At 35.2% G+C, this 25,889-nt stretch overlaps 1 protein-coding gene across 2 annotated transcripts in view; it reads left to right on the top strand.

The window, feature by feature from the left end:
• PCDH15 (protocadherin related 15) overlaps nt 1–25,889 on the top strand; it is a 1,495,046-nt gene that overhangs the window by 1,342,669 nt on the left and 126,488 nt on the right. For both annotated transcript variants that reach the window (XM_020978669.2, XM_078150714.1), the window contains 2 exons: nt 14,886–14,995; nt 19,742–19,882. In XM_020978669.2, coding sequence (XP_020834328.1) covers nt 14,886–14,995; nt 19,742–19,882 — 251 coding nt within the window. The remainder of the gene's footprint in view (nt 1–14,885; nt 14,996–19,741; nt 19,883–25,889) is intronic.

The raw sequence follows: 25,889 nt of genomic DNA, 5'->3' as shown, positions 1-25,889 counted from the left end.
TATGATTCGACGTTCAGGGATTTTTCTTCCTCTTTGAGACTATTTCTCATCTAATATAGTTAGATAGATAGACAGGCAGACAGACAGACAGACAGATAGGTAGAATGAATACATATTTAAAGTATGATATAAATGCTAGCTACCAATTTCACTAATAGGGGAAAGAGATGTTGAAACTCATAATTCTTTAGTCTTTCTAAAATCAATTTAATAGAATAAGAAGATGAATCACAAAGGGTCTTGAGGTAAGAAGCACATGATAACCTCTCTGTCCATATTGTCACATCAGAACTTTTAAAAATATATTTTATAATTGTCATCATATCAAATAAATACTCTGGCCCTTGAAAGTGTCTCCTTGCCCATTTTTTTCATTATTTTTAATTCAAATCTGAGAAACAACTGAAAATATATATTTCTTACAATGAGAAATATGAAGTTTCCAGAAAATAATAAATATAACAAATATAAACTGTAATTAAATTGTTAGTGATGGTGTTTTATGTTTTTGGTCCATTATTAATTTGCTTATCATTAATTCTCCTCCCATACAGTAACATTGTACAGTGGATAAAAAGGAAGTTTGGGGGTCAATAAGAATCAGTTTCTAATCCTGTCCCCCTGACAAATGTAAGAGGGCTTGCCCTGTGCCCTGCCAGGGTAGTCAGTGTTACTCAGAGACTTGCTATATGGACATTGGAAAGTCCCTTAACTTCTCAGGGACCTCTCTAAGTCTCTAAGTAACAAAAGAGTCACCAATCAGCATTGGTAGAGAATATTTCATCATTAGTAGTTCCTTAAAATGATAAAAGTGATAATCTGGACTCAAAATGAAAAAAAAAAGCCTCATAGAGTTTTAGGGGAACTGGAGTTTCCTAGTTTCATGTTTTTTTCAAACTGACATATTTTGATTATATTTCTTAAAAATTAGATCAATGTAATTTATTATAAGGTTATGGAATAATAGGTAGCTCAGTGACTTTATCACATTTTTGTTAATTTCCCTATACTGGTCATAATGGGCAACAATTTGCAAATACCTGGAAATCAGATGTATTGAAATCCAAAGGGCAGGTCCCCCCCAGAGGAAAAAAAGATAGCTAGTGCATTAGGTTAAATTCCTGGGAAAGTTTGGTAGTCTTCATTTACAAACACATTTTAGCAACTAACAGAATCAGCAGCTGAAGGTCTCTGTGTATATGATTTGAATTTTCTTCTCATCATTACCTTTTAAGCCTAAAATAAAAGTTAAATTTAACTTTCATTATTTCTGGACTGTTTGTGACTGGCTTGTTCTTCCCCTACTCTCTCTTCCACCCACTCCTGTGATTAAAATGAGCCCTTGTTTAAAAAAAAATACTTTTATTTAGGTTTTAAGACACATCATTAAGCCAATAATAATTTATTATAATTCTACCATGTGAAAGTAGAATGCATTATAATTCCTTTTTCTCCATGTAGCTCTGGTGCTAGTTACAGTTTCTATAATATAATAATAGAAGTAATAATAATAATAATAATAATAATAATAACTAGCATTTAAAGGGTACCTACTATGTGCTACTATGTACCTACTAAAGCACATGTTAAGTGCTTTATGTGTGTGTGTGTGTGTGTGTGTATACATATATCATCTTATTTGATCATGAAAAGAACCCTGGGAGGCAGCTGCTATTACTATTATCCCCATTTACAGAGAAGGAAACTAAGACAAGCAGAAATCAAGTGACTTGCTCAGGATCACACAGCTGGTAAGTGTCTGAGGCTGAATCTGAACTGTACTCTACCTACTGGGCCACCTAGCTGCCTGTATTGGAGTAAGTGCTTAATAAATACAGTCAAATTAAATTGAAATGCAGTGGGGTAAGTAATGGGGTTATAACAATTAAACAAAAATTATCTGCCTTCAAGACCTTACATTCTAAGTGCAGAATACAGCATTTGCACAGATAAATAACATATGAGAAATTTGAAGTAGGAAGTAATTCCAATAACTAGTATAAGAGAATCAAGAATTAAGTCAAGTCAGTATGCATTTATTAAGAGCATATGAAGTACCAGGAACTGTGCCAAGTGCCAAGGATTCAAAGAAAGACAAAAATAGTCCCTACTCCCAAGAAGCTCATAGTCAGATGGAGGAACACGATGCAAACCACTATGTGCAAGCAAGATAGATACAGATATATGCATGTAGGTATTTATATATGCATGGATACAAACATGCACTAAATATACATACATACATGGATACACATATATACACACATTGTATATGTATATACACACACAGGATATACACAGACCTACATACATATGTATATACAGTATACATAAACAGGAGATATGTATATATATATATATAATGTATGTATGTATGTATGTAAAAATGCATATATACATAAAATGTATGAATACATATGTGTGTACATGTACATATACATACACACATACATACAGGATAGCTGAACTGGAAGGAAGTCAGAGCAGCCAAAAGGCAGAGATAAAAGGGGAGAATTTTTCATGCATGGAAGATGGCTGGAGAAAAGGTCTGAGTGACAGATAGACTGTCCTGGGTGAGGAAAAGCAAGGAAGATAATGGAATGTCCTATGTTCTTTCATCTCACAAAGAGGTAAGAAAGGATATCTCTGGAGTCTTGCTCCCCATCTCCAATGGAGAAATTGATTTCTGGCTGGAGAGGAGAAGGGCATTGAGCTTATTCTAGATACTGGGTACTCCGTTATCTTCAGAGATAGGGGACTAGACCAGAATTGTATCTATCTCCTCCCTTCAGAATGACTAATATATTGAAAATTATTTTTAAGTTGTATCCTCAGCACCAAGCCCAGTCCTTGGCACATACTAAATGTTTAATAAATGCTTTTTTTCATTAACTCATTCATCTACACTTATGGCATCATTTCCTATGGGATGATCCAGAAGCAAGTAGGCTGCGTCCTTTGACTATAATGTTTAAAAGTAGAGATGAAGATAGGCATAAAATTAGATATCAATGTCAACATTGACATTAGCATAAACAAATAGGAATTCAGCGGAGATGGTAATGGAGCTCAAGATGGACTTAGAGCTAGAAATGAGAGCTATTGTCCAGAGAACATTGATGTATACATTGACATAAGGATAACTACAGATGTATACATACAGATGATTACAGGCGTATATCTACCTGCAGACAATAATGTGGGTGACCATCAGTCTTCATTAGAGGCTATATAGTCATTATTGCTATATTTTACATTCAGGTGATGCCAAAAATGTTCCCAAATAAATCAACCACAGTAGAATAAATTTACTTTTTTGGAAGCAACAGTTTGTACAGAACAGAGTGTCCTCATTGAAGTAAGAAAAACCAAAATGAGCATACACTCACAAACAATTATAAAACGTGGCAAGGGAAAATGGAATAGGGAAAAATATGTTAGAAAAGAAAGGAACCTACTGGTAACCTAATACTTTGGGACACTTATCAGTAGATTCTGAAACTCAGAGCTGACAAAATCCGTATTAGTTAGGAATACGGTAATGAAAGGAAGAAAAATGAGAACTATTTAGACACTGATGTTTTATGGTAACATAACTAGAAAATAAAGCATATCCTCAATTGAACAGGGAAAGATTGTTTTTGTTGTTGTTGTTATCGTTGTTGTTACCTGATATTCATTATTTTCAAATTCATTTGATTCTAGTCAGAAGCAAATATGAATTTTGCCATGGTAGGTTTTATTTTCAGTCTGTAAGACATGAGCAAGAGCAATTATGACAAAGGTTAATAAGGAAATGTTTTGGCTGGAACAAAATGTGTTTTAAGCATTCAGTAACAAATAGAATTCTAAATGTTTCTAATGGTATGCCCGGGATTTAAATTGCTTCTTAAATTATGCCATTTTCTTGTGCTTGTATTAATTATGTCCACCCTCATGTGGAAGATGATGCAGCAGAAGCACAAATAGTTTTGCAGTGTTTTCATTTGAATATATGAAATAAACAATGTCATTTTCCAAAGTTAATGGTGCATTAATTGCAGACATCATTTTTCTGTAGTACAGCCTCAGAAAGAAAGAGTATGTAGATCTAAGAAGAGGCTACTTACAGGAAGTCCAGAACGTTAAACTTTTTATCATAATCACCAGCTGGGCCAATAGACTCTACTCTGTCCTCCCCCACAGAATGTCTTCAGGTCAAGTCTCGTTGGCTGCTATAATTTGATATCAATCCCTCTCTGCTTTTCTAATGGATTGAACAGATAGTGATTCTTTATTTAAAAGCTGGAAATGTCTATGTATTATTACAGTTTTATATTACATAGAAAACTTTTATAATAATTATATAATATTATATATAATAAAGAGACACTCAAAGATTGTCTCTTTAAAGTCACTGAGAATAATTCAATACTTAATTGTCATTTTGCATGTTTTTTTTTTTTCAAACTATTCCATATGGTTTCATTATTAGCCTTGGAAGACACGAGTCATGTTGCCATGCATCTTCCTATCTCTTGTTTGATATAACTTACAGTTTTAAGTTGTTGTCATTCATTCTTGAAGCGGACCAAAATGACATCACTATGAGTTGCAATGTATCCATCTGTGGCTGATCAGACCAAAATAAACTCAGAATGCTCTACCACAGTCCAGAACTAATATTCCATGTGAATATTTGGGATGGATTCTCAACATTTTCACATCTTACATTTCTTTTCAGCTACTTCAATTCTGCTTTGTTCATAGAGCATAAGACCTTTTCTGATGAGGGCATGCCATGCTGGCCAGTCCTATGCCAGTGTCTCCCATGTCATTCAATCAATTCTAAAATCATTTTTTAAAATTTTAATAGAAATTTTTTTCAATTACATGTTTTCAACATTCACTTTTATAAGAATTTGAGTTCCAAACTTTTCTCTCCCATCCTCCCTACCTCCCTTCCCCCCCCCAAGATGGCAAGCAATCTGATACAGGTTATGCATGTACAATCATATTAAACATATTTCCATGTTAGTCATGTTGTGAAACAAGAATCAAAAAGGAAAAAACAAAAGAAAGCAAAAACAAAACAAAACAAAAAGGTGAAAACAGTATGCTTTGATCTGCATTCAGACTTCATAGTTCTTTCTCTAGATGTGGATAATATTTTCCATCATGAGCCTTTTGGAATTGTCTTAGAGCATTGTATTGCTGAGAAGAGTCAAGTCTGTCAAAGCTGATCATTACACAATGTTGCTATTAATCTATATAATGTTCTCCTGGTTCTGCTCACTTCAATCAGCATCAGTTCATGTAAGTGTTTCTAGTTTTTTTTTTTTTCTGAAATCTGCCTGCTCATCATTTCTTAGAGGACAATAGTATTCCATTACATTCACATACCACAATTTTTTCAGCCATTCCTAAGTTGATGGGCATCCCCTCAATTTCCAATTCTTGGCCACCACAAAAAGAGTTGCTAGAAATATTTTTTCTACACATGAGTCATTGTCCCTTTTTATGATCTCTTTGGGATACAGTCTTGGAAGTAATATTATGGAATAAAATTTTATATAATTTTATAGCTCTTTGGGCATAATTCCAAATTGCTTTCCAGAATGGTTGGATCAGTTCACAACTCCACTAGCAAAGCATTAATGTTCCAATTTCCCCACATCTTCTCCAACACCCATCATTTTCCTTTTCTCTCATTAGTCAATCTGATAGGTGTGATGCTGTACCTCATAATTGTTTCAGTTTGCATTTCACTTATCATTAGTGATTTAGAGCATTTTTTAATATGGCTATAGATATCTTTAATTTCTTCATCTGAAAACTTCTTGTTCATGTCCTTTGATCATTTATCTATTGGGGAATGACTTGTATTCTTATAAATTTTATTCAGTTCTCTATATATTTTTGGTAGTTTGATTGGTATGGCACTGAATAAGCAATTTAATTTAGGTAAAATTGCCATTTTTATTATACTAGTTTGACCTACTCATGAGTAATTGATAGTTTTTCCAATTGTTTAGATCTGACTTTAATTGTGTGAAAAGTGTTTTATAATTGTGTTCATATGGTTCCTGGATTTTTCTTGGCAGGTAGTGTCCCAAATATCTTATATTGTGTACAGCTATTTTAAATGGAATTTCTCTTTCTATCTCTTTCTGCTGGCTTTGCTGGTAGTATACAGAAATGCTAGTGATTCATGTGGGTTTACTTTATATCCTAGAACTTCCTAAAGTTGTTAATTCTTTAAAGTAGTTTCTTTTTTTCTAGGTTTCTCCAACAAGTATATGATCAAATTATCTGCAAAGAGGGATAGTTTTGTTTCCTCATTGCCTATTCTAATTCCTTCAATTTCTTTTTTCTTCTCTTATTGCTAAAGCTAACACTTCTAGACAATATTAAATAATAAAGGTGATATTGACCATCCTTCCTTCACCCCTATCTTATCAGAAAAGCTTCTAGTTTATCCCCATTACATATAATGTTCCCTGATGGTTTAAGATAGATACTATTTTTCATTTTAAGGAAAACTCCATTTATTCCTATGCTCTCTAGTGTTTTTAATAGGAATGGGTGCTGTATTTTGTCAAAAGCTTTTTCTTTATCTATTGAGATAATCTTAAGGTTTCCATTACTTTTTTTGTTCATATGGCCGATTATGCTGATAGTTTCCCTAATATTGAACCAGCTCTGCGTTCCTGGTATAAATCTCTTCCCTATGTATTTGAGAAGTAGGGCCTTTATAAGAGAAACTTGCTATAAATATTTTTCCAGTTTCTTGTTTTCCTTCTAATCTTGTCTGCATTTGGGGGGTTTTGGTGCAGATTTTATGAATTTTTTGTAAATTTTATGTAATCAAAATTATACATTTCCTGTGATCCTTTCTGTCTCTTGTTTGGTCATAAATTCTTCCCCGTGTCCATAGCTGTTACAGGTAAACTATTTCATGCTTACAACATCATCCTTTATATCTAAATCTTATACTTATTTTCATCTTATTGTGCTATATAGTGTGAGATGTTTGTCTATACCTCGTTTGTGCTAAATTGCTCTCTAGTTGTCCCAGCAGTTTCATGTATAATATATTACTGTCATCTATTTGGTAATATTTTATTTAAAAATTTCACATCAATATTCATTAGAGAAACTGATCTAAGATTTTCTTTCTTGTTTTGAATCTTCCTGGTTTAGATATCAGCACCATATTTTGCCATGGAAAGAATTTGATAGGACTCTTTCACCTATTTTTCCAAATAGTTTGTATAGTATTCAGTTCAGTTCCACAATAGTTTACCTTATTATCTCAGTAACCATTCATATCATTCACTGAATTGTTGAATGATTGACATGGGAATTTTTTTAAGATCCTAATTTTTATGATAATGATTATTTGATCATCTTCATTTGCTCACATATTAGCAAGTACTCAATTAATTCGAAACTCCAGTATGACTAAGTCTAGACAAAATAGATAAAACCCTTCTTAATTGAACTGCCAATGTCTAAAGTGAAATTTTACTCCAGAAAAGTTGATTGATACCCTAAAGAATTCTGTCAAAATACCTTTGTTAAAAAAAATAATCTAGGACTAGGTGAAGTCTTATTTTTTTTTTTATCACCAAGCACTTTTGTTTAATTTATGGTCCTATATTTGATACTGTGGAACCTACAGGGCAAAAACTGGAGCCTCCACATGCAAGAACTTTATGCTATAAGAGCCAAAATGAAACAATTTATATTTGCTCTAAAGATATACAAAGATCATGTCCATTTGGACACATTGTTAGTGAGTAGACTGGAAGTGAAGAATTCCATGGAGTTTGCACTTAAAATAAAAATATGCAGCAGGTACAACTCACTTAATTGATATTTTATCAAGCCTTAAATCTGAGCTTTTCTCTAGGGATACAAAGACACAAATAGAAACAATCTCTGCCTTGAAGGAGTTTTCATTTTACAGGGTAGAGCCCAATTGTAAACAGGTAAATAAAACAGCAGGTTGTGGAGAAGGGATGCAATGCTAACAAGGCAGATTAACAAAGGTTTGCCATAGGACAGGAGACCTAAGCTGAGTGTTGATGAATGTGAGGAATTCTTAAAGGGTGTATGAGATAAAGAGCCTTCCTACAATACTACAACAACCCAGATGAAAGCATGGGCGTGAGTACTATAAGCTATTGTAGCAACAATGTATTGCACATTAAGGGGAGTAATGTAAAATAAACCTGGATATATAGATGGCAAAGAATATGAAAACTTGGTTGCAGAGTTTATATTTTGCCTTGGCTGCACTAAGAAGCTACTAAAGATTTTTGAGTAGGTGATTAATGTGGTCAGATCTATATTTTGGGATGGTTAATTTGATAGGTATAGGAGGACTAAATAGCAGGAATAACAATGAGTAATCACCATAACAATTTTTCAAGATACTTAATTATATTAACAATCTTTTTTTTTAAATTTTGAGTTCAAATTCTCTTTTTCCCTTCTGCCCCTCCCCCCACTGAGGAGAGAAGCAATAAGGTATCAGTTATACGTGTGAAGTCACGCAAAACGTATTTCCACATTAAACATGTTGCAAAAAGAAACAAAAATAAAATAAAAAATCTGCTGCAATATGCACTCTGAATTCATCAGGTCTCTCTCTGGAGATGTATAGTATATTTCGTCATGAATGGTTTGGAACTGATTTGTATCATTGCATTGATCTTAGTAGCTAAGTCTTTCACAGATGATCATTGCACAGTATTGTTGTTACTATGTACAATGTTTCTCCTGGTTCTGCTCACTTCACTTTGTAGCAGTTCATATAAATCTTCCAAGTTGTTTTTTTTTTCTAAAAGCTTCTTGCTCATTATTAATTCAGACCACAATAGCATTCCATCACAATTATATACCACAACTTATTCAGGCATTCTCCAGTTGCTGGGGTTCAGTTTTCTTTCACAAAATGACTAATATGGAAATATGTTTTGCATGATTGTACAAGTATAACCTCTGTAAGTTTGATTACCATCTCAAAGAGGAGGGAGGGATATGTTTTTACATGTAATTGTTTTTACATGTAATTGGGGAAATGAAATATTAAAAATAAAAAACATTTAATATGTCTGTGTGTACATATGTTTATATGTATATATGTATATATAAATATATGTATGTATGTGTGTATGTGTGTGTATGTATATATATGTGTGTATATATGTGTATATATATATATGTAAATAATTTTCCTTTTTCTTTTATCTGTTTGGGATACAGACAGTATTTGGTATTACTAGGTCAAAAAATACACACAATTTTATAGTCCTTTGGGCACAGTTCCATATTGCTCTCCAGAATACTTGGATCAGTTCACAGCTTCACTAGCAATGTGTTAGTGTATCTGTTTTTTCACACTGCCTCCAGCATTTATCATTTCTCTTTTCTGTCATCGTAGTCAATCTGATAGGTGCCGGGTGGTACCTCAGAGTCTTTTTAAGTCATATTTCTGTAATAAATAACCCTTTAGATCATTTTTCCACGTCACTATTGATAGTCTTGATTTCCTATTTTGTTCATATCCTTTCACCAATTATCAATTAGGGAATGACTCTATTATATATATATACATATATATATATATATATATATATATATATATATATATACATATATATATACACATTTATATACATTATATACATGCATACATACATACATATTTACACACACACATATATATATATACATATATACACATATAATTATTTATATATATGTATGTGTGTATATATACATATATATGTATATATATATATAATGTGTGTATATAAATATGTGTATGTATAAATACTAACATAAATTTGGCTCAGTTCCATATATAATATATGTATATATATTTACATATACTCTATATTTATATTTACCAATTAGAGAAATTGGGCCTTTATCAGAAAAACTTAGTGTAAAAGAAATTTCCTCCAGTTTCTGGCTGCCTGTCTAATTTGGCTTGCATTGCTTTTATTTATTTAAAAAACTTTTAAATTTCATGTAATGAAAATTATCCATTATATTTCCTGTTTTATTCTTTTTCTTCTTTGGTTATAAATTCTTCCTTTATCCAGAGATCTGACAAGTGTATTTTTTTCATGCTACTCGATTTTATTTATTATATCAACATTTATATCTAAGTCATTTGCCCATTTTGATCATACTTTGGCATATGGTGTGAGATGGTGGTCTATACCTCGTTTCTGCCACACTGCTTTATAGTTTACCCAGCAATTTTTGTCTGATAATGAGTTCTTGCCATAAAAGCTTGGATCTTTGGATTAATAAACAGTAGATCACTATAATCATTTGTCATTCTTTATCTTATCTATTCTACAGACCCTTTACCCTATTTGTTAGCTAGTACCATATTTTTTTTGGTGATTAACACTTTATAATATATTTTCTAATTGTATTACTAGGTCACCTTCCTTCACATTTTTTTTTTATCAGATTCCTTTAATTGTTGTTCTTCCAAATGAATTTGGTTATTTTTATAGCTCTGTAAAATAATTCTTTGGTAGTTTGATTGGTATCCTTTCTTGTATCTCAGTAAAGAGGAATTTCTCCTCATCTTGATCACTAGCCCAGCTTATCCTGTCTGACCCATTTTTTTTAAACAGCTATACATTCCATTGTTAATAAACATATCTTGCTCTTAGAAAATACACCTTAGTTTGCACTTGTTGGATTTTACTCACTGTACTGGTTTAGGTATCAAAACAATATTTGTGTCATAAAATGAATTTATTAGTATTTTTACTTGCTTATTTTTTTGCAAATAATTTATTTAGTTTTGGAAAAAATTATTCCTTAAATATGTGATAGAATTCACTTTCAAATTCATCTGCTTCTGGGGATTTTTTCCTAGAAAGTTCATTTATGCCTTCTATTTCTTTGTCTAATATGGGGTTATTTATACCACAAAAGTATTACATCACAATCATATACCACAACTAATCCAACCATTCTCCAGTTGATGGGATTGAGTTTTCTTTCACAAAATAACTAACATGGAAACATCTCTTCTGTTAATCTGGGTAATTTACGGTTTTGTATATATTCAGCCATTTCATTTAGATCATAAGTTTTACAGATATATAATTGAGCAAAATAACTCCTAATAAGTCACTTAATTTCATCTTTATTGGTGGTACATGCACCCTTTCCATTTTTGATACTGGAAATTTGATTTTCTTTTTTTTTAAACTAAATTAAACAATTCTTTGTCAATTTTTTAAATAAATTTGCTAGTTTTATTAGTTCAATATTTTATTTTTCTTTCAATTTTAATCTCTCCCTTGATTTTTAAGATTTCTATGGTAACATTTAACTGAGGACTTTTAATTTTATTTAATTTTCTAGTTTGTTTTAGTGAATCACAATGAATTCTATGACCAATTCATTGATCTGCTTTCTCTTTCTTTTATTTATGTACACATGTAGAGATGTAAATTTTCCCCTAAGTACTGCTTTAGCTGCATCCCAAATATCTTTCTATGTTGTCTCATTATGATCATTATTTTAATGAAATTATTGGTTTTATGACTTGTTCTTTGGCCCACTTATTCTTTAGGATTTGATTATTTGGTTTCTAATTATTTTAATCTGTGCTTCTACTGCCCTTTACTGAATGTATTTTTTTTTTTGCATTAAGGTGTTAAAAGGGTGCATGTAATACTTCTGCTTTTTTGTACTTGTGAGTTTTTTTATTCCCTAATACATGTTCAATTTTTGTGAAGATGCTATATGTCTCGGAGAAAAAAGGTGTACTTCTTTCTATTCCCATTCATTTTTCCCAAGGGTCAATCATCTCCTTAGCTTCTTATTTATTTTATGGTTAGACTTACCTAGCTTTGAGAAGGAGAAGGTAAGGTCTCCCACTAGTATAATTTTTACTGTATATTTATTTTATAACTGATTTAATTTTTTCCTTAAAAAATGTGGATATTACCAAAAGTTTGGATATTATGCCATTTGGCACATATATGTTTAGTATTCATATTATGTCATTGACTATGATGTCATTTCTGTAGTTTCAAAGACGTAGTTTCCCTGTTTTTCTCTTACCTCTAATTTTGTTTTTGCTTTGTCTGAAATCATGATTGCCACATCTGTCTTTTTTTTTTTAAATTTCATCTAAAGTACAATAGATTCTGCTCCAGTCCCTTACTTTAACTTTCTCTATATCTTTCTGTTTCAAGTGTGCTGCTTGTAGAAAACATATTCTTGTATTCTGATTTCTAATCCATTCTGGTATTCACTTATGTTTTATATGTGAGTTCGTCCCATTCTTATAGACAGCTATGATTGTTAGTTGAGTATGTCCTTCTATCTATCCTCTCTTCTTCTGTTTATCTTTCTCTGACCACTACATTCTTTGGGGATAGCTATGTGGCACAGCGGATTGAGTGCTGGGCCTGTGGTCAGGAAGACTCATCTTCCTGAGTTCAAATGTGACTTCCGACACTTACTGTTTGACCCTGGGCTAGTCAGTTTCCTCATCTGTAAAATGATATGGAAAAGGAAATCCCAAACCGCATCCGTATCTTTGCCAAAAAAAAAAAATCCCAAATGAGTTCCTGAAGAGTCAGAGATGATTGAAAACGACTCAACAACTGTGTTCCTTCTCCATTCTTTCTTTTTTTTTTATCATCCCCCTTTCTCTTACCCTCTTTCTTTCTTATTTCCTTGTTGGAAGATAAGTTTCCATACTTAATTGTGTATATAGAAGTAGATATGTTCCCCTCTTTCAATCAATTTAGATAAGATTAAGATATAAACAATGCTGCCCCGTTTTTTCCTGACAGTAAAAGCTCTTCCTTGCAGTTTATTTTACGTGAGATAATTTGCCCCATTCCTCCTCTCCCTTCCCTTTTCCCCTAGTGTTCCCATAAGCATTAGAATAGCTCATGTTGATGCAGCATTTCCGGGCTTCTAATGCCCTTTATACACATTCTCTCGTTTGATCCTCACAACAACCTGAGGTGATCCTCACAACATCTGCACATTCTTACAGATGAGAAAACAGAATTTTGGAGAAATAAAGCTAAGAAGGTTTTCTGTCGCCTCCCAGATCAAATGCAAAATCATCGGGCATTTAAAGCCCTTTGGAACCCAGATTCTTCTTAGCTTTTTCATCCTTTTTTTTTTAATGTTTTCCTCCCCTCCATGTATTCTATGACTCAGAACTTTGACCTTCCTATTTTTCCTCATATAGCATACTCCATCTCTCTGATCCCTGCCTTTTCACTGGCTAGCATGGACTTCATCCTTATCTTTACTTCCTGGCTTCTCTAGCTTCCTTTAAGTTTCAACTAAAATTCCAGCTTTTACAAGCATTTCCCATTCCCCTCTTCCTCTCCACCACTGTTATTGGCTTCTCTCTGGAATCACCCACTGTTAACTTTGCCCATATCTTGTTGGTAAACAGTTGTTTGCCTCTTGGCTCTCTTATTTAAAAAATAAGACCTTTGAATTCAGGGATTTTTGTTATCTTTCTTTGTAACCCCAGCACTTAAGACAGTGCCTGGCATATAATAAGCACTTAATAAATGTTTATGGATTTGATTTAAGTGGTTTTTCCAGGCTATCAGGTGCCTGGGGTGAAATATGAATCCACCATATTACTCCCAGTGCAAAACTCTCTGATTTACAGATTGGAGACTAAAAAAAGAGAGACCAGGAGGCAGGTATTACAATAGTATTCATGAGAGGTGATAAGGGCTTGAAGCGAAGCAGAATCTCAATGAAGGAAGAGAAAAAAGACAAACTAAATTTCAAACTGCTTGGACATGGGAAGCAGCAAAAGGAAAAGAGGCAGGATGACTTCAAGGTTGTGAACCTGGGTCCTTGAAAAAATGGTGGCATCCACAGCAGAAATTGGAAAGGTTAGAGTCAAGACAATTTTAAGAAAAATATAACAAATTCTGTTTTTTCAAAGTAGACGATCAAGAGATAATTTTGAAGGACATCCCAGGCAGAAAATCAGGGACTGAAATAAAAAAAAAAAAGATCATTGACCAATAATATTTTGATATATGACACAGCGATTAGATATGGCATCACAGCTGACTCTAAATAATAAGTGGGAGTCTATTTTCAACCCAAGCAGTAAAACCATCCCCTGCATTTAAGGGCAGAAAACAATGATTGAGAAAGGTGAAGACACATGAAGATGATTAGGAAAAATCCCTTGAAAGAGATTATGAGACTTCTGCTATTATTACAAAATGAATTAATCCCTTATGAGAAACAATAGTAATATATTGAAAATGGTGTTTGGAATGTAGATAAAAAAGAGAGTAACAAAGGCCAGAATATGAGTAAGAAGCTGATTTTCCATAGGAAACTTAATTCTCTCTTTGTTATTTTGTGATTATCTTTCTATTTAAAAATGTCCTGCAGTTAAAGTAGTTGGGGAAGGAGAAAGATGGTAGTTAAGAAAGAACAAGGGCTAGAAAGAAAAACTGCCTGGTTAATACCGTTAGCATCATTGTGCTATAACAAAATTTTAATGCTAGGGAGATGGCCCAGTTAGTTGTTTTATTTTTTTTTAATCAAGAATGTACCCTCTATTCAGTCTATTGCCTATAAATTAGTTGTGTAATACAGCCATGGCACTCCTGTGCTTACTCTTTATTGCCCTGGTTGAAGAAACGTTCTTATTCAGTAAGATACTGCTGAATTTGCTTATTTTTCTGTGTCTGATGTCTTAATCTCTCACCTCCCTGAAGACTTTAACAATCAACCTTGCGGAAAGTCTGCCTTTGCTGATACTATATATATTTAAACTTTAAATGCAAATCTGTATCACATCAAATATTAACCTGAGGAAAAAATGATCTTGTCTAATTCTGCAGACCACCTCCAGTAAGCGAACTTGCACCAATAGGGACTCCAGTTGGTGTTATCAACGCAGCAGCCATCAATCAAAGTATTGTATATACTATTGTTTCAGGAAATGAAGATGGTAAGTCAATCTCAAGATCTTGATGCTTAGTAAATATTCACAAACTGATTTTAAGGAAATCTAGAATATATAAAGAAAATATAAAATATCTGTGCATTTGAAATGTTACTTTGTGCTGTATAATTATCAAAATTATTTTCTTTTCCTTTCACACCTTTACACTGAATGGGCAGATTTTATACCAAGTCAGCATCCCCAGAGAATTCTCATCACTCCAAGGTGCTGATCTGTGTCAATTGAAGGAGTGTCTATGTTGAGATTTCCCTGCACAAATAAGATCAGAGGTCTGGCCCAAGCCCCCCTCCCCCACAACCTTCCCCCAAAAAAGTACATGCTTAGATATAAGAACACACTTTTACATTGCTCTTTGGAAGCTTTTCAAAATGCTTTGCATACTTTATTATATCCTTTAATCCTCAAAAGAATTCTATGAGATAGGCATTATCATTATCTCCACTTTATGGATGAGGAAACCGAGGCTTCAATCAGTGACTTGCCTAGGGTCAGATAGGTAGCAAATATCTGAGACCAGATTCTATCTGAAGTGTTCCCAATTCTTAGCCTGTTTTTACACATATGCCTTCCCAGCTTCATCTCATAAAGCATCTTGGCATTGACTCTGGACTATGTTGTCCTTGGAGTCAAAAAGACCTGGGCTTAAAGGCCGTTTTGGATACCGACTAGCTGTCTGACCCTGGACAAACCATTTAACCAGTCTCAGCCTCTGTTCCCTCTGTTATAAATTGAAGATATTGATTACACCTGCCTTCCAGGGTTGTTGTGAGGACCCAATGTGCTATGCCATGCAAACTTCTTCATGCAAACCTTCCAATGCTATGGAAGTGGTCATTAATAATGTACCCTAGCCAAATGGGCATGTTTAGAATCATACATTTAGATGGGAACTTGGACTCTGTGGAGTTCGACCCCTCATTTCACAGATAAGGAAACAAGCTGGAGAAGTCAAGCGATGTGTTCATGATGGTACAGAACATGTGTCTAATGTGGGGTTTGAACTCAGGCCTTCCTAACTCCAAATTCAGTGCCTCTCCTCTCCACCACTGAGCTGTCTCTTCCTTGAACTGCCCTGTGCATTTGTTGACTCTTTTTCTATGACCATAATGCCCTTTTTCATCTCAGCCTTTTGACATCTTGCTGATCTTGCAAAGTCTGAGTCCAATGCCATCTTCTCTATGGAGACTTTGTGAAATGCTCAGATGAAAGGGACTTCTGGCCCTTTGAAATTGTAGAACTAACCAAACACCTCTTCATTTAGACATTCTCACATTCTATGTTATCAATTTTTATGTCGTATAAATAGGATCATGAGAGCCTAAATGTAAAAACTTAAAATGTTTTAGATTCCATCTAGTCTAATTGAAGCGTTTTATGGATGAGGCAACTGAGGCTTACATATATCCTCTTCCCTAATCAATTGTACATTTCTTAAATGTAGAGAACACATTTTTTACTACTGTATCCTCACATATACATACATATGTATGCATTTGCATGTAGATGAAACCCATTCCCACATACCCACATGCTCACAATTCACTATAAGTCAGGGAATGTAAGCACATAATTATAATTACTTCCTCCACTGCTGCAGGTCTCAGTCACTGTCACTTAATTTTTGATAGTCTGGGGAAAGAGACAAAAATATTTCTGCCCTTCAATCAACTTGCTGATGAGAGCTTTGAACTGATGACACACCCAGAATCTGTCTCTGTGCCAATTCTTAAAGCCTCCTGAACTTGGCAACACATGACCAGGCTCAAGCTTCACTGGAATGGCCTTTGCAACTGAAGGTCACCCCCATACCACATAGAGGAATCAGACTTTTATGTAGGGTGTCATCCAGCTGTGCAGGTGCTATTATAACTTATAAAGATGTAATAAATAGAATGTTGACCCATTAAACAACCATATTTGGGCAAATCTTGGAGCTGTTGGTCTTTCCCATTAGGATTAAAAAAATCTTTATGTTAGACTTTAAACCCTGAAATTTGTCTGAAAAAGAAATGTTGCAAGGATCAATGATTCTGTTGACATCTGTGGCCCCTCCTGTTATATATAATGCAGCGCCTTTTGCATCTTAGTGGATGATTTTTATAGTTTCTGTAGCCCATGTGTATATCCCCCGGGCCAATCTGCTAATCAGCCTCTCCAAACTTTCTTGGACTGATCCTTGATAATATATGTGCTGTCTACCAGACCCTTGTCTGTCCTGTATGAGTACCCAGAAGTTCCATTCCAGAAAGAGAAGTTTGCAGAAGCCTAGGTCACCTGTACTCCACAACGGGGCACTGAAGGAGGACCTGCATGAAAAAAAAATGCAAGCTATTCAACGGAAAATTTATTTCAATTCATTTATAAAAGATATATGGACCTGGAGTGATATTTTTAAAGTGATTTCTTTTAAATGATCAAAATGTTAAATAAATAAGTGAAATTAAATTGATTTCTTTTTTTAAAATTTTATTAATTTATTTTGATTTATCAATAATCATTTCCATATGCTTTTGAGTTGAAAATTTTTCTCCCTCTTTCTTCGCCCCACCCTCCCCAAGGCAGCACACAATCAGATATAGGCTTTACATTTATATACCCATTAAACATATTTTCACATTAGTGAAGTTGTAAGTAAAAATTAAAACCAATAGGAGGAACCATCAGAAAGATGAAACAAAACTCAACAGAAGGAAAAAATAAGTGATAGCGATTGGACTTCCATAGTTCTTTCTTTGGATGTGGACAGCATTTTCCATCCCGAGGCCTCTGGAGATGTCTTTGATCCTCATAATGCTGAGAAGGGTTCAGTTTCACAATCTTAGTCATTGCATAATGTGTTATTGTGTACAAAGTCCTCTTGGTTCTGCTTACTTCACTCAGCATCAGACCATATAAGTCTTTACAGGTTTTTCTGAAGTCAGCCTGTTCATCATTTCTTATAGCACAATAGTACATTCATATACCACAACTTGCTCAGCCATTCCCCAATTGATGGGCATCCTCTCAATTTCCAATTCTTTGCCACCACAAAAAGAGCTGCTATGAATATTTTTGTACATGTGGGTCCTTTTCCCATTTGTTTGATCTCTTTAGGATATAGCCCTAGAAGTGCTATTGCTGATCAAAGGGTATGCACATTTTTGTAGCCATTTGGGCATAGTTCCAAATTGTTCTCCAAAATGGTTGGATCATTTCACAACTCCACCAAGAAGAAATTATATTGATTTCTAACTCTTTTTAATCTTTTTAAGAAGAGTAGAAATTGTTTGTGCCATGTTCTTCTACATTGTAATACTGGCCTAAATCTTTTTTTATACCTTGTAGTCTGATATTCCTCTCTCTCTCTCTCTCTCTCTCTCTCTCTCTCTCTCTCTCTCTCTCTCTGTGTGTGTGTGTGTGTGTGTGTGTGTGCACGTGTGTGTGTCTCTCTCTGTCTCTCCTCACTACCTCCCTCTTCCTCTCAATTCCATTCTCTCCCCCCTCTCCTTACTCTGCCTCCCCCTCTTTTCCATGGATATTGTCCAAGATTTATGATTTTATCATTGTGGGGAACTCCAGTAGGGAAAGTAGTATTTGTTCTCCATGGAAGAAAATCAACAATTCATTTATAATTTTAAATCTTAGTTGCCTGAAGACATGAAAAGATTAAGTGATTCATATTCTTCATATGTGTCAGATATAGGATTTGAAATGAGATCTATCTGATTCCAAGGCTAGCCTTCTATCCACTACGTCCTGTGACTTCTCACAATTCTCATAAAGGCAATTTTCTGTCTGTCTCCATCCTTCCATAAAGGCATGTTTAGTTTGTGCATTCTTGAAACTTTTATTAAACACTTTCTGTATGCAACTGCACAGTGCAAGGCCAGGTCAGTCAGTCAGTCAGTTAACAAATATTTATTAAGTGCTTGTTATATTTCTGACACTGCCAAACACTGGAAATACAAATGTAAGAAAGCAGAAAGACAGTCCTCACCTTTGATGAGCTTATATCATAAAGAAGGATGACAGCACATTACAAAACAAAGATTTAAAGGGTGAAGGGCAAAGGTATAAAGAGACCTACAGGGATATAATAGAAAATGTGTGTGGAATCAAGAGTGTAAGAGTGCAACTTAGAGAGAGAGAGAGAGAGAGAGATGCTTTGGTTGCCCTGGGTATTCTCCTTAAAATTGAGGCTTTGGAAGAAACCAGCCTATCACAGAGATATCATAGAGTATTTCCAGTGTGAGAAAACCAGGGCTGAAAAGAACTTCCAGGGTGAAGGGTTTTCTGTGTCATGAAAGAGCAGGTCCAAAGAGTTAGGAGGGCCATCTGTACAGGAAGGAAGATCCTAGAGATATGAGCTACTTGTGAGGAGGCTGTTGATTCCAGAGTCAGAGTCTGAGGACTCAACTCATATGTCCATCCTTCCTGCTCCTTAATTTCGTTTTTCTCATTTAAACATCATACTGAATATCTAGGAGCCAAGTATCAGTGTTAGACTGAAAAAAAAGAGTTTGAACTAGAAAGGACTTGTTTAACTCCCTTTCTATTGATAAAGAAACCGAAGTCTTGATAGGCTGTATGACATGCCCACAGTCATGAGGCAGTAAGTGATAGAGGTGGGATTTAAAGCCCCGGTTAATAGTTTGTCAGTTATAAGTATAATAAAGAAGTAATTTCAAAGTCACAGGGAAGAAATTCACTTTGCTTGAAGTCAAGACCTAGAAATTGTACTTTCTATTCCAGATCACTTTGGGATTAATAACATCACAGGTGTGATCTATGTCAAGGCACCTCTCGACTATGAAACAAAGACAAGCTATGTGCTCCGAGTCCAAGCCGATTCCTTGGAAGTGGTTCTGGCCAACCTGCGGGTCCCTTCTAAAAGTAAGTCATGTGTGTTTCTTCTCCAACACTTCCATACTAAAGTCTATTTCAATTCTTAATATGAATAAAGAAAGTTAGAGAGAACTAGCTACTTTATCTTGGTAACTGAGGAAATCCAGAATATATTGTTGATAACTGCCAGTGGAAAAGCCAGTAGAAGAAGACAACTGTTTCCTAGTTTACATCCGCAATAGCAATGGATCTAGGCCATAAGTGATACTAAGAAGTCCTTCACACATAATGACTCACATTCCTGCTTCGTTATGTGAAGTGGGTAAAGATCATGACCACCATTTTCTTGATTTGGATATTGAGGTTATGATAGGTTCAGTGATACTCACTGTCAAAAAGATAGTAAATGCCTAAGGCAGGAAACAAACCCAGGTTTCCTCACTAGAGCTATGACTAGAGGGCCCAGTGGATGGCTGGGCCTGGAGTTGAGAAGACCTGAGTTCAAATCCATCCTCAGATACATACTAGTTGTGTGATCCTTAGCAAATGATTTAACCTCTTTGCTTCAGTTTCCTCATCTGTTAAAAGGGGATAATAATAGCATCTAGCTACCAAAGTTGTCATGAAGATCATGAGAAATAATATTTATAAAATATTTTCAAATCTCAAAACACTATATAAATATTACTAATGCGCAATTAAAACTACGCTGCTTTTTAGATTTCAACCTCTCTTCAATCGAATTTGTTCTATCTTCTGGAAGTCCTAGAGTAGAAGTCATGGTAGTCATAATAGTTATAGTGGTAGTAATAGTGCCACTAGCAGTAGTAGTCATAGCAGTTGTAGTGGCAGTAGTATTAGAAGTAGTAGCAATACTATTATTACTACTATTACTTCTACCACTACGACCACAATAGCTGCTATGACTACTCCTAGTAACACTACTACTAGTAGTGACAGTAGTAGCAGTAACGCTACTACCCTACTATTGCTGCTACTGCTGTTACTGCTACTGCTACTAGTACTACGCTAAGACTTCCAGAACAGAGGGCAAATATGATTGAAGAAAGTTTGGGATCTAAGAAATAACATTATTTTTGGTAAATAGTAGATACTTAATGAATATTGCTAATCAAATGACAACTACTGTGGTCACACTAGTGGTCTTTAAGCAAAAGTTTAAAAAAAATTTTTTTTGAAAAAAGATTACACTTCCTTAGGTGTGTTGTAATGTTGTTTTCTTTGTTAATTTGTTTGTTTTCCCTCATTTTACGGCTTGGACTAAAAATCAGCCATAACTCTGAGATTTTGAGGTAGCCTGGAAACAAAGGTGATGAGAACTGATAAGCTATAGGGAACCAGAGTTAGTGTGGAGAAGGCAATGTGAGTCAATTGCTAAACATATTGGGGAGGACAGGGAGTGACCTGCAGGTCCAGAGATGCCACCAACAAGGATGTGAACATGGCAGGGGGAGCTTTAAAAGGCAAGACATCATTATGTTATTGTGACAGTGGAAGCACCTGGAAATGCCTGCACAATTAGATGTATTCTGTGCAATCACAGGATCATGGGCTTAGATTAAGAAGGAACCTTACAGGTCATCTAGTCTAGCTTCTACGTATTATAAATTAGGAAATAGGCCTAGAGGGTGTAAATAACAATTATTATTAATAATAACATAATATTTGTATGGCAGCTTAAGATTTGCAAAATGCTTTATGTGTTGATGCCCACAAAAACCTTGTGAGGTAGCTTCTGTTATGCCCATTTCATAAATGAATAAACCAAGACAAAAAAGAAGATAAATTGACTTGGTCAGAGTCACACAACAGATGTCTAAGACAGGATTTGAACCCAGGTATTCTTTACTCTAACATCCAACATATCATTCACTTTACCACCCATGATCTCACATTTACGTAACTAATAAATAATAGAGATAAGATTTGAACCCAGGTCTTTTGAGGCTCCATCAAGCATTCTTTCCCCCATATCACTCCTGACCCTGTGATAATGAAATGAGATTAGTTAGCCTTGGACAGAGTAACAAGATATGTGGTGTCTTCTAGAACAAGTTATCTTCAGGAGCCCTCAGAAAAGAGAAGGAATGTGAGTTAAAGAGATGTAAGGCAATAGGGAGTTTGTTAATAATAAAGTTCCAGAGGGCATAGTCAAAAAGGAATTGAGGGAGAGGCAGCTAGGTGGCACAGTGGATAGGGCACCAGCCCTGGAGTCAGGAGGCCCTGAGTTCAAATCCAACCTCAGACACATAACACACACTAATTGTGTGACCCTGGGCAAGTCACTTAACCCCAATTGCCTCGCCCCCTTCAAAAAAATAAATAAAAGGAATGGAGAAGAGGATAGTGACTCTGGAGGGCTAGGGCTTAGTCTACTATGAGATATGTTTGCTACTTTTTCCAGTCTCTATTTCTTAACCCCATCCTTGATGGTCACAGGAAAGAGTGATTTGACAGGCATCAGATTGAAGACGTCCGAACCCTGTGGTAAAGTGTATCAGTGGAGAGGAGTGTGATGCTCACAAGGAAGCAGGAAAGGCCATGAGTAGGCAGCAGGGGAGGGGATGGAGGAAAGGAGAGACTTCTTCCTGCCTCTGTCCTTGTATCTAGGTCTGGGACAGAACTCCAGCTTACTCAGCATTGATTCAATCTCTTAATGTTGTTCATTTGTTTGAGTTGTGCCTGACTCTTCACGGCACCATTTGTGGTTTTCTTGGCAAAGATATGGGAGGGGTTTGCTATTTCCTTCTCTAGTTCACTTTATAAATGAGGAAACTGAGTCAAACAGAGTTAAATGACTTGCTCAGGGTCATACTGCTAGTAAGTATGTGAGGCTGGATTTGAATTCAGGTCCTGACTCCAAGCCAGGCACTCTGTCCATGAACCACACAGCTGTCCCTAAAACATATGTGAAGCACTTATGTGAATACTGGTTGTTCAGTCATGTCTGACTCTTCACTTGGGGTTTTCTGGACAAAGATACTGTAATGGTTTGACATTTCCTTCTGCACCTCCTTTTACCAGTGAGGAACTGAGGCAAATAGAGTTACGTGATTTGCCCTGGGTCACACAGCTAGTAAGTGTCAGAGGCCAGATTCAAACTCATGAAGAGTCTTCCTGGTTCTAATTCCAGTGTCCTATCACTGTGCCACTTAGTTGACCAATCCTAGTTCTTGATAACAGTACACTTTCCAATGTCCCACAGTGACACATGCATTGCCTTCCTGAATTCTCCCTCATGTCCTAGAAGCAAAGCGAAGAAGCATCCACCTGCCAAAGAGAAGCAAGGAATTGCATTCTGGTCTCTGGAGGGAGTGAAGGAAATAACCAGGGAATTTAGTACATCTTGGTAAACTTAGATGGAAATAGAACCTTCTGGGTGAAATGGCTTTTGTTGGATTCATAGAATGCAATCACCCAGAAGCATCTCTAGTGTGGTAAGAGTGCTATAGAGGATTCAAAGGTGGATAAGCAATAAGTCCCTGCCTTCCATGGCTGAGTAGATTACTAGAGTAGTTAGAACATGTTTCCAGGATGGTATTACTTAAAATAATGTAAACATATGGGAGAGAGGGATAAAGGAATGGTAAAGGTTTGAGGGAGAAGGAAGAAACTATTGATCAAATGGAATCCAGGAAAGTTTCAGGAAGAAGGTGGCATCAAGCAAAGCTTTCGAAAATGGAGGCCATTGTTCTAGGTATGACCAATGGTGAGAGCCAAGGCACCGGAGAAAGGCAGCCCACATTTCCTAAGGTTGGATATGACAATGATAATGAGGAGAGTGGTATGAAATAAGGCGGGGGATAGGTCGTATCCAAAGTAAATGGCCTTGAGTGACAAGCTCATGGAAAGAACTTATACTATACTTCCTTGATAATGGGGATCCAATGGAGATTTTCTATCAGTGAAATGACATGAACTGAGCAGATCATTATAAGGATTTACTGAACAGAGGAGCAGACGATGGAATGGAGGGGATAGATAAGAGACTTAGAAAGTCATTACAAGCATTCCAAGAGGTGAATATTGCTGAAATAAACGATCCATTAGTCCATCAACAAGCATTTTTTTCAGTGCCTGTCATGTACCTGGCCCCATGCTAAGTGCTATGGAAAAAAAAAGGGAAGCAGCCCCTTCTCTCAAGGAGGTTATGTTCTGCTGGGTGTAACTATCATATACAGTATACCACAAAGAAGATACAAAACAGAAAGAGAGGTAAATACCAAGGGCTTTCAGGGGAGGTAGCTGGCACAAACCACTGACAGGGTTGGAAAAATCTTCTTTTGCTGGACTTTGAAGGGAATCTATGAGATGGACTGTGACATTACATTCAAATTATGAAGAATTAAGAGAGATCAACAAGAGAATTTTCCCACACCAAAATCTACTGAGTTCACCACATGGGCAAACTTAGGAGGGCTCAGCTTTGGATGGAGAGATATAGGACGTGACCATCCAAGGTACATATATAGAGTGGAATGAGATCTATTACAAGAATATATAAGGATAGGTGTCACCCAGCAGAGCACCAGTCATGTGTTAGGTTTTTGTCAGACCCTGGGCCAGCAGCCCAAATGGCCATGTTTCTTTCCAGGCCCCAGATGTTCTGATTGCTGGGCACCTGGGGTGGCTCATCAGTAAACACCTGTAAATGAACAGCAGCAGCTAGGACCACAAGGGTCTCGTATGCTTCTCCTCAGGAACTGAGTTGAAAAGTGTTGACACAGTTGTCTGGACTACTTTCCAAAGGGCAGAGGTATAAAATCAGTATGCACCTCGATGATACTTTAGCATTTTATCAAACTCAAATTCTCCCTAACTGTCTTTGCCCAGGGTATCTGAAAAAATACAATAGGTAGCAATAAGGGCAGAGAAGAGGAGGAAGGAAACCATGCATATCAGCCCTTTCTCTGCTCAGAAAGCCAGGAGGGTGTGCTTGGTACATAGCAGATGCTTCATAAATGCTTGCTGAATGAATAGATGGAAATAATTAATGATGGAAGCTAATTCATAAAGAAAAGAAATAAGCAAAAAAAAACCCAAAACTCAAGATAAAAATATGTGACTATCAAGTAGACTGTTAATGGAATTAGCTCAGGATTTGAACTTTCCAAGCATATTCATAGACCAGTAAGAAAGGAGCTGTCCATCACAAATACCATTAATGACAGAGTGTCACCTAAATACATCAAGTAAGTATATAAAGGAAAAATGAACTTATTTGCACAAATAAAATCAATAACAGCACAAAATTTTAACACTCTGTTAATGGAATATGATCAATCAATGAGAAAGACAAGGAAAAGAGACGTTAGATATTTGAATAGAGCACTGAGAAAGTAAATTTGATAGACATACAGAAAAATAATTAATTTGAAAAAAGAGAGAGTGTGGTTTTGTTCTGCTGCATTTGTGAAAACATTGTGTTTCAGTCAAAGAAAAATTCTGAGACAAATGTAAATTGCTGCAATTATGTGCCATATTGTGTTAAAATAATTATCAAAAGTGAAAATATTTTCAAAATATATACACCCATGTAAACAATAAAAATGAACAGTAGGATTCTGCTTGATTTAAAGAACAAAATATTTTAAAATAATAAGTTATTAATGAAAACGGCTAAAGCACAAATGTAGAATGTGAATATTTATAATATGTAGTCCAAACAGTACTCAGAGACAAATCTTTCTCCCTAAACATTTATGGCAGCAAGAAAGAAAATGAGAAAATTAATAAGTTCAATTTGCAGTTAAATAAACTAGAAAATGAACAAATGAATATATCAAAATCAAGCAGAAATAATGATGAAATTCAAATAAAAGAGGATATGATTGTGGCAGATAATAAAGGAATAATTAAAATTACAAATAAGGAAAGTATTTTTTAAAATGGAATTGGTAATTAGCAAACATATTCCAAAAGAAGAGAAAGAATCATAAAATAACTAACACCAAAAATGACAAAGAAGTAATCCCAAGAATACAAAATAATATGTTTTTAAAACTAGCAGATGGTTATTTTGACTAATATGCCA

Source organism: Phascolarctos cinereus, unplaced genomic scaffold, assembly GCF_003287225.1.
Source record: "Phascolarctos cinereus isolate Bilbo 61053 unplaced genomic scaffold, phaCin_HiC Scaffold_3;HRSCAF=262, whole genome shotgun sequence".
In the NCBI taxonomy this organism is placed as follows: Eukaryota; Metazoa; Chordata; class Mammalia; order Diprotodontia; family Phascolarctidae; genus Phascolarctos; species Phascolarctos cinereus.
Note: the sequence above shows the minus strand (reverse complement) of the source record. Positions and strands in the feature narration are given on the sequence as shown.